At 45.2% G+C, this 14,517-nt stretch overlaps 1 protein-coding gene across 1 annotated transcript; it reads left to right on the top strand.

The window, feature by feature from the left end:
* Nucleotides 1-1,035: 1,035 nt before the first annotated feature.
* LOC119315090 (chlorophyllase-1-like) lies at nucleotides 1,036-2,321 on the top strand. The gene is made up of 2 exons (XM_037589762.1): nucleotides 1,036-1,374; nucleotides 1,510-2,321. Exons 1-2 carry the CDS (start codon nucleotides 1,099-1,101, stop codon nucleotides 2,179-2,181), a joined length of 948 nt encoding a protein of 315 aa, XP_037445659.1. The 5' UTR covers nucleotides 1,036-1,098; the 3' UTR covers nucleotides 2,182-2,321.
* Nucleotides 2,322-14,517: the final 12,196 nt, after the last annotated feature.

Raw genomic sequence — 14,517 nt, 5'->3', positions numbered from 1 at the left:
ATGGATGGTAATGGAGGCGTTTGGGTCATGTTGCTTCGTGCCACACGTGTGAGTGTTAACATTAGCGTTGACTTATTGTAGTCCCTCCGTTCCAAAATATAGCATCTCCTCGGTTCTCGCACTACAACTTTGATCATAAATTTTACGAACGAGACTAACTGCGGCGGGAGCAAAAATTATATAATTGAAAACTTCTTTTGAATGCGAATTCACTGGTATAATTTTTGCTCTCAACGCAGTCGGTCTCGTTGGTTAGATTTATAGTCTAAGTTGAACATCGGAAAACGCTGGCGCACTATATTTTGGAACGGAAGGAATATGTCGCAAGTTGATTATTTCATGTCACATAGCTATCGACTAATTTTCTTAAGCAATATGTCGCAATTATTCGTATCCGTTCCGAATCGAGTAAACATTCTATGTGTATCCATATTCGAGATACATCTGATCCACATTCGTATCCATAACATCCGTATTAGCATCCATATTCATTTGGCCAGAAAAATGTCCAGATTTTGTTTTTTGTTGTTTTTTTTTATGAAATAACGGCCAGAAAAACTCGATGCTTTATTTTTGTCAAAGTAAATAAACCTACAGGATACTGTTTCCTTGTTGGAGAGGTGTAAGCGGTAAACCAATGCAAAACAATCTCTGGTTGTACATGTCTTGACGATGCTGATAGTTTTGATGTAAGGGATTCGATAAATTGCTCCAGCTGCAAAACAATCTCTAGTTTTACTTGTCTTGACGATGCTGATAGTTTTTCTGCAAGGGATTCAATCAATTGCTCTAGCTGCCACCCACCGGTAAGGTTCAACGTCTTGGACCATTTCTGTTCTTGTCCAGCTTCAATTCGGCCAGTCCCCACCCAACGCCCTGCCTTCAAACCTAATCCTACGAAATTTATTCAACCAGCACTAATCATCTTCTCCAACACGTTCTTCTCATTTCCCAAACATCAAGCTGAAGTAGACTATGCACCATAGGAGCCAATATCCACCCTCCTATAAATTTGTCACACTGGTCCTCTCTTCTGATCATCGCCACATCAAAGCTTTTGTAAAGATAGAGAGCTGGTGCCCCAAGCTTGAGTCAGAGATGGCAGCATCTGCAGAAATTGTGAAGAAGTCCAGTGCCGAGGTTCTCGAGGTGGTCACCTCCGTGTTCCAGCCGGGGAACCTTGCGGTGGAGGAAATTCAGGTGCATGGGAAAAAGGTACCGACACCACCGATACCGGTCCTGATCGTAGCACCCAAGGATGCAGGAACCTACCCCGTTGCCATGTTCTTGCACGGCTTCTTCCTCCATAACCACTACTACAAACAACTTCTCCATCACATCGCATCACATGGCTTCATCATGGTTGCACCCCAGGTCGATCATTACCATTTTCATATGTATCAAGACTTATTACTGTTTGCTGAGGTTTCTCTCTCAGAAGAGGATCTATTATAATTCTATATGCTAGCTTGCGTTGATCAACTAACTATGCATCATTTTTTAATGCAGTTCAACAACTGTATCATACCTGTGGGTGACGCCAATGACATCGCCGCCGCAGCTAAGGTCGCAGACTGGCTCCCCGACGGTCTTCCGTCCATGCTCCCTGAAGGCGTCCAGCCGGAGCTCTCGAAGCTCGCCTTGGCCGGCCACAGCCGAGGAGGCCACACAGCTTTCTCCTTGGCCTTGGGGCATGCCAAGACCCACCTAACCTTCTCCGCGCTGGTCGGCCTAGACCCTGTTGCCGGCAAAGGAAAGTCCTCTCAGCTCAAACCCAAGATCCTCACCTACGAGCCCTCCTCTTTCGACATTGACATGCCTGTGCTAGTCATTGGCACCGGGCTCGGCGAGGAGAAGAAGAACATATTCTTCCCGCCGTGCGCACCCAATGACGTGAACCACGCGGAGTTCTACCGCGAGTGCAGGCCACCCTGCAGCTACATTGTGACCAAGGACTACGGTCATCTGGACATGCTGGACAATAACGCCTCCAAGTTAATGACCTGCGTGTGCAAGGATGGGGGTGGGTGCAAGGACAAGATGAGGAGGTGCGTTTCTGGGATCATGGTGGCATTTCTGAATGCTACCATTGGTGAGAAACATGGAGATCTTGAGGCCATACTGAGAGACCCGACAGTTGCACCAGCCACGCTTGATCCGGTTGAGCACCGCCTGGCGTGAAATGGCAGCTGACTCATGCCAAAGTTAACCAGCCGCAGGTTGCTCCAATAAATAAGTTGTAATATGAGGTTTTCTATGCTCAGACCATGATAAATAAATTTGAGTAAAAACTATAACTGCTCTGATATAAATTTTCATAATTGATTATTTGTTATGTTCTTGTCCGTACTTAGAAAATACTAGCACAAATGTCTGTGCGTTGCGACGGGAGAAAAATACCAGTTCTTATGAACCACGATTTGCTCGGTCAAGGAACTATGTCAAGGGACAACGGTCGCTTATGACCACAACATATGCATAATTGGAGGAACACGATGTAGAGACATGGTGTATGATTTGGAGTAATTGAACTGATTCACAATGTTTTTCTTGGAAAAACTTTCGATCTATTTATCAAATGTCATGTTAATATAAAGAACATCAGAAGTATTAGAAATTACATCTATGTCATGTGTTACAAGATAAAATTCATCACTTCGACACTCCTAATCCAATTATTATTTTTCTCAAAAAAAAGTATAGTCAAATTTCTTTAACATGAGGAAGAATTGTTCTTTCAAGCCGACCATCTTTACAAAACGTCTAACAAAATTATGTATTTTTGTGTGGGGGGAATATATGCAGTGTGCAACTTGCGGCCCATGCTTTGCTAATGAGTAAACACGATAATGCTTTTGCAAAAACAAAGACCAGCAAATCGGCTTACAGTAGAGAGAGCTCAACATGCGTGCCTCTTCGCTATTATTCATTCATTTCCAAATTAGCTTCTCAAATCCTTTCCTTCTTTATCTGCACGTTGAAACGTCGGGTTGAAATCCTCTCTAGAGAGGCGGAAGTCAATTTTTACCCTTCACTTATTGATTTTGGAGATGACTCCTTGATACCCTGAAAGACCTATATAAGTTAGAAGGATTGGATGTAAAAAGGCGAGGTGGTACTATTTAATAGATTACACCACATTACTTTTCAGAGCAAACATTCACCTAGCTAGGCTGGTCGCTGGTAGCACAATATTACATCACCATGAGGTTGGGAGTCCAAACCAAGCCCAAACGCTCGTTTTTCTGCTGCTTTTTACCCCTATGTGGGCTCCCATGTCTAGACATACAAACTCAGAAAGCCCGGCTAGAAGCCCAGCCGAGCGACAAAGAAAATATCGAACGAAGCTGACTACGACGGCACGAAATCCTATTTGGCGCTGCAGGCGCCCGTTAACGTGTGTATGCTGCAAACGGGCGCCTGCAGCGCCCCGCGCTGGGCCAGCCCATATAGCGTTTCTCTCTGTTCTAAAAGACTAAAAAAGAGGCAGCGAAAGGAGTCGAACTCCACGACAGCGTGCTTGCGTTTTTCATTCCTTTATTATTACCTTCATCAGGTTTTTTTCCCAGTTCGCCTTTTCTTTTTTCTTGTTCTTTTCTTTGTTTTTCCTTTTTTTCCTTAAGTGCGCGGAACCTTTTTTTCAAATTCGATGAGCTTTTTCCAGTTTGATGAACTATTTTCCAAATTCGATGAACATTTATTCAAAATCGGTGAACTTTTCTTAAATTCGGTGAACTTTTTTCAAATTCAATCAACTTTTTTCAAATTTGATGAACTATTTTTTCAAATTCGATGAACCTTTTTCAAAATCAATTAACTTTTTTCGAATTTGTGAACTTTTTTTTAATTCTCATTTTTTTTCATATTTTGTGATTTTTTTCAACATCAGTGCACTCTTTTTTGTGACCTTTTACAAAAATTTGTGAACTTTTTTGAAAATTGGTGAACTTTTTTTCAACATCAATGAACTCTTTTTCACAAATTCTGAAAAAAGTTCATCCACTTTGAAAAAAGTCCATCGATTTTTTAAAAAGAGAACTAATTTTCAAAATCGGTGAACTTTTTTTAGTGCATGAAATTTTTCTAATTCGTGATGCTCTTAAATCTGTGAACTTTTAAATTTTGTTCACACTTTTTTCAAAAAAAAATCACGTTTTCCTAATATGTATGTGCAGTAAGTAGCGTTCTATGTTTTGTTCTTAAACTGCTAAGTGCTGTAGTGGTTATTCGACTTGCAAATTAGCTAAACGGCACGAGCTCTATTCCTGGCCATAGGAAGTTTTTTAGGGCGGTTTTCGCGCAACAAATTCATTTTTCGCTGCACTTCGCAGTTGTGGGCCGGCCCATCATCCTCACGCCGCAGACGCCTGCCTCGGCCGGCCATCATCGTCACGCCGTTGGCGCGTTCGTCCCCAGACGAAATTGATCCATCTATCCTCCTCGCCGGCGTGGAAGTGGTCGGTTTGACCCTTACATTAGGTCACTCACTAAGTAGGTTACATTAGGTCAATCATTCAAATGATATGAAAAAATTTATCTATTGACTCATTAAGTAAGTGCTAGCTTAATGCATAAATTTGTGCGACGTACTGTTAATCAATTTCATTGTGCACATAATATGATTATGAAATACTATAATTGATGAGCTGATTATTTTAGGGATGATGTTATATGGTGTTCGGATTGATTTTAGAATTTGTTTATAGGTGTATAGATGGAGGAGGAGACCGATTATGATGGCGGTTATTATGGCGACGAGAAGGGATCCTCATCATTGAATATGGACCAATCTACCGAGGAGAACTAGATGAGTTTGGATAAATCTTATAGTGGCAATGTAAGTGTGGTGAACGTTGATAAAAACATGAAAAACGAACAACCGCAGAGACACTTGATGATATGGATATAGATGATTCATTTGCTGAAATACGTTTAAAAATATGTAGGACAAACATAATAACTGCATGACCACCTACATGTCTTTTTTTTAAATGTGCGCAGATGATGCTGATGCGGACTATGAGAGGAATCGTGTCGATGATGAAAGTGACCAATGCGACGTTGATGCATCTCGTGAGAGCTCGAGCAAAGTTACCTCATTTGCAGTCATTTGACATCTCGGTAAGAACTAAAGAATTACCTGAAAGTGTTGTTCAACATAGATATCTGATATGCCTATGTGTTTATACAAGAACAAAGCTGCCAAAAGGAATGGGGAACTTTACATCGCTTGATGTGCTCCCAGAAACAAGATGAGACAAGATATCAAAAAAAATTATAGGATGATATAAGAAAGGACCGGGATATTTTCCTATAGCATAAATTTGAATAAATTTCTTGAAAGATGTAATGTTATTCGTCCATTACGAAGGTGGCCAAAGTTCAGTGATCTTAAACTGTGGTACTAAATATTTTCCATGATTGCGTGGGTGTCACGTTTGTTAGTAACTAGTAATAATAGAAGATGCTTATAAAAAGTGCATTCTCGTTGGAAAAAAGAATGGATAGGACGAATGTACATGAAATTTTAAATGGGAACAATGAAATCTATGTGTGTGTGTGTGTGTGTGTGTGTGTGTGTGTGTGTGTGTGTGTGTGTGTGTGTGTGTGAACACGAATGTGTTCCATGTACCGTGATTGTTACATCAATTGTATATAACGAAGGATGCATGTGCATGTTCATGGGAATACAAAAACAGGTAGGGGTTGACTTGTGCATACGTACATCACGGAAGAAATAAATATGAATAGAAAGATGTAATAAGGTTACAAGAGAGATCAAAACACATTGGGAAATATTGGACCTTAGTGCCCTTGAGGTTAAAAACTATGCCATCAAGAACTACGTAATATAATGGGGGCACGACAATCAATGACTACATGTTTTGCATTTTTTGTTGTTAGAATTTCTAGAATATTGATCTGGTTTACTATGCATTGTGTTTTAGTATCTGGAATGTAAACCGGTCCAGTTTAAGCGCATTTATCGGTCTAACAGTTTTTTTTGGAGGCAAATGAACTATCAAGCTAACTAAAGTGAACTAAACGGGCCTTGTGGTGCAGTTTATTGCGCCATTTACATCTCTATTTACTATGTAATTAAATGGGCCCTACACTTTTTAAGCGCACCGAATCAAACAATGTTAGACTATGTATAGCTTCTGTACCTATGTACGTATATGATACATATTGTAACACAACCATTATATATAATGAGATAAGCCACCCCTAGAGGGTTGTGCTGGTTCCCCAAAACTTATTGTCTTACATGGTATCAGAGCTAGGTTACGATCGCTTCCGCTTCTAAACCCTAATACCCGCACCGCCGCCGCAGCCGCCGCCGCCTTCACCGCCGCCGCCGCGCCACCGATCGCGCCGCCGCCATGTCGAGCGCCGCCACCACCGGTTCCACTGCTGCGGGCTTCCTCCCGGCCTCTCTTGCGGCTCTGCTCAACCTCCCGCTCGATGTCGTCTCTGTTCCGGCTCCGATCGGGACAAGGAGCATCGGCTCCGTCTTCTCCACGCCGCCGGCGCCCTCGCTTGGGCGTGACCTCGTGGTCCACACCGCGGCGCCGCCGTCCGCTGCGGACTCCGCAGGCGTCGTCCCGCCGCTCCTGCCGCAAGCGGATCACACTGCCCCGCTGGCGGGGTTGGCGGCGTCCGCCCCGGCCGCGGGCCTTGCGGCGTCCGCCCCGGCCGCGGGCCTTGCGGCGTCCGCACCGGCCGCGAGCTTTGCGGCGCCCGCCCTGGCTGCGGTCCCGCCTCCTCCCGCATCGGCTTCGGTGCCTCCGGCTGCCTCCATGGTGTTTGCACCCCAGGCAGCCTCCTCGATGGGATTGTCTTCGCCGCCGCCGTTTCACTTCGGTCATCTCATCACCATCAAGCTCTCCGCCGACAACTACATCTTCTGGCGTGCGCAGGTTCTCCCGCTCTTGGGGAGTCACTACCTGCTAGGCTACGTCGACGGATCGCTTCCCTGCCCACCCGCGCTGGTAGACAGCGTGCACGGTCCGGTCTACAATCCGGCCCATCGCGTCTGGACGGGGCAGGACCAGGCGAACCTCTCCTCCATCCAGGGGTCGCTCTCGCCGGCAGTTGCCGGCCTTGTTGTCTTCGCGAAGACGTCTCATGAGGCCTGGACCATCCTTGAGCGCACCTTTGCAGCACAGTCCCAGGCTCGTGTCTCTGCACTCCGTCGTCAGCTTGGAGAGTGTCAGAAGCTTGACTCCACTGCCACTAAGTTCTACAACAAGGTCAAGGGCCTCGCCGACACATTGGCCTCCATTGGACAGCCCCTCACCGACTCCGAGTTCAACTCGTTTATTGTCAATGGTCTTGATGAGGAGTATGATGCCTTAGTCGAGATCATCAACGAGCGGGGCAACTCGACACCCATGCTGGCACACGAGGTTTTCTCTTGGCTCCTTCTCACTGAGCAACGGGTCGAGACTCGCCGCACCAGGGGCACTGGCTCCCTCTCGGCCAACGCCTCCACCAAGGGTGGCCGCTCTTCTTCATCACCCCGGTCTCCCTTGGGGCTGCCACCGTCGCCCGCCTCGGCCCCCCCACCCACTGCGACCTTACCGGGGGCTGGCGGTCCACGTGTGTATCAGCTTTGTGGCCGCGATGGGCACTGGGCCTCCAAGTGTCATAAGCGCTTCCAGCGAAGCTTCTTTGGTCTTGGCAATGACGGCAAAGATACACGCAACAATGCCCGTCAGGTCGCCATGGCTGATCGTCCCGCGCCGCAGAAGCAACAGGGACACACTCAGTCCTACTCCATCGATCCACACTGGTACATGGACTCTGGGGCGACAGAGCATCTAACCAGCGAGATGGGGAAGCTTCACACTCGTGAATCCTATCATGGCTTCGACAAGATCCACACCGCCAATGGAGCAGGTATGCACATCTCTCATATTGGTCAAGCATCTCTTCTCACTAGACATGCCAATAGGAGTCTTCAGCTTCGCAATGTTCTTCGAGTTCCATCTGTGACCCGTAATCTTCTTTCAGTTCCTAAACTCACACGTGATAATAATGTGCTTTATGAATTTTACCCTTTTGATCTTTTTATTAAGGATCGGGGCACGAGGGACATTCTTCTTAGTGGGCGGTTGTGCCAGGGCCTCTACCGTCTGGAGCATCCTAGTGTCGCTCGTGTTTTCAGTGGAGTTCGGGTCTCTCCGTCATAGTGGCATGCTCGTCTTGGTCACCCGGCCACACCTATTGTCCGTCATATTTTGCGTCGTCATGAGCTTCCTAGTTTGTCTAGTCATAAAGATTTAGCAGTGTGTGATGCTTGTCAGCAGGGGAAGAGTCATCAACTTTCTTTTTCGGAGTCCAGTCGTGAGGTGAAACATCCTTTAGAACTTGTGTTTTCAGATGTATGGGGTCCTGCTCAGACTTCTGTCAGTGGTCATAATTACTATATCAGTTTCGTTGATGCTTATAGTCGCTTTACCTGGCTTTACCTTATTAAACGCAAATCTGATGTGTTTGATATTTTTGTTCAGTTTCAAAAACATGTTGAACGTCTTCTCAAGCACAAAATTGTTCATGTCCAGTCAGACTGGGGGGGCGAGTATCGCAACCTCAACTCTTTCTTTCAGTCGCTTGGGATAGCTCATCGTTTAGCATGTCCACATACACATCAGCAGAATGGTTCAGTCGAACGTAAGCATCGTCATATTGTTGAAGCTAGTCTTACTCTTTTGGCCCATGCATCTGTTCCGTTTCGGTTTTGGAGTGATGCTTTCACCACTGCATGCTTTCTCATCAACCGTACTCCTACTCGTGTTTTAAACATGAAGACTCCCATTGAGGTTCTCCTTAATGAACAACCTGATTATACCTTTCTCAAGGTATTTGGGTGTGCTTGCTGGCCGCATCTTCGTCCATATAACAAGCGCAAGCTTGAGTTTCGTTCTAAGAAGTGTGTTTTTCTTGGCTATAGCTCTCTTCATAAAGGTTACAAATGTCTTCATGTTCCCACTAATCGTGTCTATATATCTCGGGACGTCGTGTTTGATGAGCATGTTTTTCCCTTTGCCAACCTTCCTGTGTCCACTGTCGAACCACCATCCCTGCATTCATCCTCTGTTGCTTCTGACCAATTTGATGATGTTGCATACTCTCCTTTGCTGTTACCTAACCATGTTGCAGGAACCGGACGTGGAGCTCGTTTGGAGCTGTTGGAGGATTCACCATCATCATCGTCGTCTTCTGGTGGGCACGTCGATCGCCCTATGTTGCATGTCATCGATTCGCGTGCCCATGCATGGTCACCCGACGAGCCCGTCGCGCCGAGCATCTCCACTGCTCGGTCCGTTTCGCCAGCGGCCGCCGAGTCGCCCGCGGCTCGGCCCGTCACGCCGTCTTCGCCTGCGGCTCGGCCCGTCACGCCGTCTTCGCCCGCGGCTCGGGTCCTCACGTCGCCTTCATCAGCGGATCGGCCCGCGACACCGGCCGCGCCATGGCCCACTATGCCGAGCTCGCCATCGGCCCGGTCTGTGATGCCGGAGTCGCCAGCTGCTTCGTCTGCTCTGCCGGTTTCGCCGGTGGGTCGGCCTTCTTCGCCAACCGAGTCCGAGGCTATCGTGACTGGCTCCTCGTCACCGGCTGACTCGTCAACGTCACCGTCCTCCAGCCCGTTGCAGGCTGCTCCGTCGACCTCGGTGGTTCCTGTGTCCCGACCACATACACGCAGTCGCAGTGGCATTTTCAAACCTAAGGAACGTAAGGATGGTACGGTTGCTTGGTTGGCTGCTTGTTTGGCTGCTGCTGTTGCGGATCCATCTTCTGAGCCTCGCTCATATCAGGCTGCCCTGCTCATTCCACATTGGCGAGAGGCTATGGAGCAGGAGTTTCATGCTCTTCTTCGTAACAAGACATGGACTCTCGTTCCTCCACCACCACGTGTAAATGTTATTGACTCAAAATGGGTATTCAAAGTGAAGAAGCATTCGGATGGATCTATTGAGCGTTACAAAGCACGACTTGTTGCTCGCGGTTTTCGGCAGCGTCATGGTCTTGACTATGAGGACACCTTCAGTCCTGTCGTCAAGCCTACCACTATTCGGCTTCTTCTCTCCATTGCTGTTTCTCGTGGTTGGTCACTTCGTCAACTTGATGTGCAGAATGCTTTTCTACATGGATTTTTGGAGGAAGAGGTTTATATGAAACAGCCACCTGGTTTCTCTGATCCTGATCGTCCTGACTATATCTGTCGTCTTTCCAAAGCACTATATGGTTTGAAGCAAGCTCCTCGTGCCTGGCATGCCCGCCTTGCCTCTGCCCTTCATGCTCATGGGTTTGTGCCGTCTACTGCTGACACTTCGTTATTTCTTCTACAGAAGCCAGAAGTCACTATGTATCTTTTGGTATATGTCGATGATATTATCCTTGTCAGCTCTTCTCAGTATGCTGCTGATGCTCTTGTCTGCTCTCTTGGTGCTGATTTTGCGGTCAAAGATCTTGGGAAGCTTCACTACTTTCTTGGAGTTGAGGTCACTTCTCGTGCTACTGGTCTTGTCCTTACGCAGAAGAAGTACTCCTTGGAGTTGTTACAGAGAGCTGGCATGCTGAAGTGCAAACCGACCACCACACCCATGTCGTCTACCGACAAGATAACAGCTGTTGATGGTGAGCTTTTGTCTCCTGCGGATGCCACAGAGTACAGGAGCATTGTTGGTGGACTTCAGTACTTGACGATCACGAGACCAGATATCTCTTATGCTGTTAACAGGGTTTGTCAGTATCTTCAGGCTCCCAGAGATACTCATTGGGCTGCTGTTAAACGCATTCTTCGTTATGTTCAGTTCACCCTGACATTTGGTATGCATATTCGGCCGACTTCCTCTCGGGTCCTTTCGGCCTTCTCTGATGCAGATTGGGCTGGTAGCCCAGATGACAGGCGATCCACGGGGGGTTATGCAGTATTCTTTGGCTCTAATTTGATCGCCTGGAGTGCTCGGAAACAGGCTACTGTGTCACGTAGCAGTACTGAAGCTGAGTACAAGGCTGCGGCTAATGCTACTGCAGAGATTATTTGGGTGCAGTCTTTGCTTCAGGAGTTGGGTTTGTCTCAACCACAGCCTCCTATTCTTTGGTGTGATAACATCGGTGCTACATACCTTTCTGCAAATCCAGTATTTCATGCCCGAATGAAACACATTGAAGTTGACTATCACTTTGTACGGGAACGTGTATCACAGAAGCAACTCCAGATCAAGTTTATCTCATCTAAGGATCAACTTGCAGACATCTTCACTAAGCCTTTACCGCTGCCACAGTTTGAGGCTTGTAGGCGCAATCTTACCCTTCTCAGTTCTTTAGAAAGTGGCTAAGATTGAGGGAGGGTGTTAGACTATGTATAGCTTCTGTACCTATGTACGTATATGGTACATATTGTAACACAACCATTATATATAATGAGATAAGCCACCCCTAGAGGGTTGTGCTGGTTCCCCAAAACTTATTGTCTTACAAACAATATTGATGCCTCTGAAATGCATCATGCTCTCTGAAAGATTTTGCAACGATTGTTTTGTGTTTTTGACAGATTATTCTTACTTTATCACATATGTTCCAAAACTGAGAAATCTTGGTTGTTGGCTATGGCAGAGTGCCAATGAGCCGCCATGCAAGGCCTACTGCACCGGCGTACTGTAAAAGCCACTGCGCGTACCTAGCTAGCTTCTAGCTCCGCCTTTCTCCACTCTACTTCGTTAGTGCGTAACTAAGGATTTCTACCCCTTGGAACTAACTAATCAACCTGGGTCACAACAATGTACACTGGGTCATTTTTGTTCTAGGTCCGTCGGTGAGCGAGAGACTTGTCAATGTATCCGGGTTTGGACGTTAAGTGCCACAACTTGAAGATGCTCCAAATCTTAAACTGTCATATCTGACCTTGACTAACCCCTAAATGAACTCGTCAAACTTTACTTCGTTAAGCTCGAGGCGTTGATACGCTTTATTTAACTTGTCCCATGGGCCAACAGGGAGGAGAGTTAACATTATATAGATAAAACTGAGATCCATCCATCCCAAAGTACTGTATATATCTACTCCATTCGGTTGGGTTTATAACTCAGGCACAACGGTTTTGGAGCATAATTGGTTCAATGCCAAAAGTTGGCATTTCCAATATTTGGCAAATGCCAAATGTTGGCTAGTGATTGGTTGGCTACCAATTTTTCTTCTCAATCTCATAGAAAGTTCCAAATTTTGGCAACTTTTAGTTTCGCCAAATGTTGGCAATCCAAGTATTGGCATCAAACCAATTATGTTATAGGCCTTCGATTTGACTAATAAAACATGTATGATATGCCACAAAAGTTATATTGTTAGAAACTATATTTGATAACAAACCTAAAAATATAAATTTTGTAAAATATAATACCTGTTTCTCTAAATTGAACACCTAAAAATCCGTGCCCAACTTATAGGTCCAACCGGAGGGAGTATGTAAACAATGCAGCAATTACTCCTCTTCAGGTCAACTTTACTAACATGCATGGGTAGCTGCATCTCAAGTAGGCACTTAGATATACATACACATACCTACAATTTGTGAAATCCCCAAACCTACAGTTTCACAGGAGTTTGAAACCCAAACCTACATGGGACGATGACAATAGCTTCGCGTTAATTCTTTTCCACAGGAGTTTGAAATCCCCAAACTTACAATTTCCTAGTAATTCTTAATATTTTTCATTAAATAATCATACGAGTGCATATACAAACAGATTATGAGGAACCGTCTGGCCTCTGTTTAGTTTTCCTGCAATCCACTACCCAATCTCCCCACTATCTTGCTTAGGGAGATACACTACTTTGAAGAAGTAGAACCGTCTGGCCTCTGTACAAAACATGGCCAGTAGCTGCCCATGTTTCTTCTTACTTCCATGTGGAACCGAGCGTGTCGCCTGAAGAAATACCATACAGGAAATGTGTGCCATTTGGTGAGCTGAAAGATCTACAATGATGATTCATCCAATTTTGTACCCACTATATAACCGTTCATACGTCCAATTCTTGAAACAGTAAGTTTGGCAATTGGCTTACAAATACAAGGCTCTACTCAGTGGTATGTTCTTGGGGCATGCTGCAAGCATCTGTATTGATAGGCCTTCCACATGAAAAAGACAGCCGCAGAGAATCCTCAATGACGTTCGAAGGAGAACCAACTGACACAGAAGATGAAGCCAAAGAGAAAGCTGCCCAAGTAGCTTTGGAATGTATGTGTGTAGATTACAACATTTCTATCAATGACCATAACTACTACTCCCTCCATTGTTATATACAAGGCCACAAACTCATTTTATAGGTACCAAGATAAAATTTAATGCATAGTTTGCAGGTCAACCTTTTTTTGTTTAGTGAGATCATTAATACGCAACATGCATGCAAGAAAACTGAATGGAGGAACTAGTTAGTGTCATTATGATGACATGCATGCAAGCATTAAGCAGGTTGCTAGTACGAGGAAATATCATTAATTCTTTTCTCGATTATTGTTTGTGGCCTTGTATAGATGCGAAGCGTATATCGCATAGTGGCCTTGTATAAGTAAATGGAGGGAGTATGCCCTTGAAGTCACAAAGGAAAGAATATTTAAGGCAAAAGAGAAAAGCCAAACAATGATTTTAGCAAAGATATGCAACAATTTCTCTGATGTGTTGCCACTTCACATGTATCCTCAACATCCACATTGCAAGGATCCAATCATCACATACACAGGAGTATATCCACATGCCGGGCGTGTCCAGGAATTTGCAAAAGCTCAGTACCATTTTATTATAGGCACTAATCCTGCATGTGGTTATACCAGGATGATCCGATCCAGCAAAAACTGCTTGCGACTTCTTATCACAGTGTGTTTGTATCTGCATGTACAAACTCACTATGTAGGGTGAGTTGTATATGGTTTCAATAAGTAGTTCTTGTTAGAGGTGTGCTAATGTTAATCGTTCTCTTTGTGTCCATTCATATGCATGGTTATAACAAATCTATTTTTTCGTCATCTTTAGCTTTTCTATGTACTGTTGTGCCTCTCTTTAATCGATAGCGACTGACTATTTATTACTCTATTGCTTCGACCACAGTCCACATAGTCACGACTAATCGACGGGCGCGGCGTCTCACGGTGCGGGCTAAGCTAGTATTATATTAAGGATCTAGCGAGTGCACCGGGTTGAGCACAGTTAAGCCCTGAGTGCACACCCTCTTAAAGACCTGGTCGTTTGTATGCAAAACCATTATGTAACTTTTAGCTAGTACAAATTTGGTTTGTGCTGAGAAAACAATTTGATTATGACCCCACTAGGTCTTGGCTGGATGATCTAGGCCAAAATGTGGGCATAATTCTACCTGAATATTGTCTCTGGCAGTGTGTCTTGGTAATGTGTAGCATAATTGAGGAATTATTGTTAGATTAGATGCCAAGTGTCTTGGTAATGTGTAGCATAATTCATTTGACGAGTGAGTTAAGTTCACGGAGAAGTTCTATGG

This window comes from Triticum dicoccoides, chromosome 6A, assembly GCF_002162155.2.
Source record: "Triticum dicoccoides isolate Atlit2015 ecotype Zavitan chromosome 6A, WEW_v2.0, whole genome shotgun sequence".
In the NCBI taxonomy this organism is placed as follows: Eukaryota; Viridiplantae; Streptophyta; class Magnoliopsida; order Poales; family Poaceae; genus Triticum; species Triticum dicoccoides.
Note: the sequence above shows the minus strand (reverse complement) of the source record. Positions and strands in the feature narration are given on the sequence as shown.

Bases quoted from the DNA above. Each gene is read 5' to 3' on its own strand.
- LOC119315090 (XM_037589762.1), top strand. From the start codon at position 1,099: ATGGCAGCATCTGCAGAAATTGTGAAGAAGTCCAGTGCCGAGGTTCTC. The intron at 1,375-1,509 runs GTCGATCATTAC...TTTTTAATGCAG, and splicing joins TCATCATGGTTGCACCCCAG to TTCAACAACTGTATCATACC.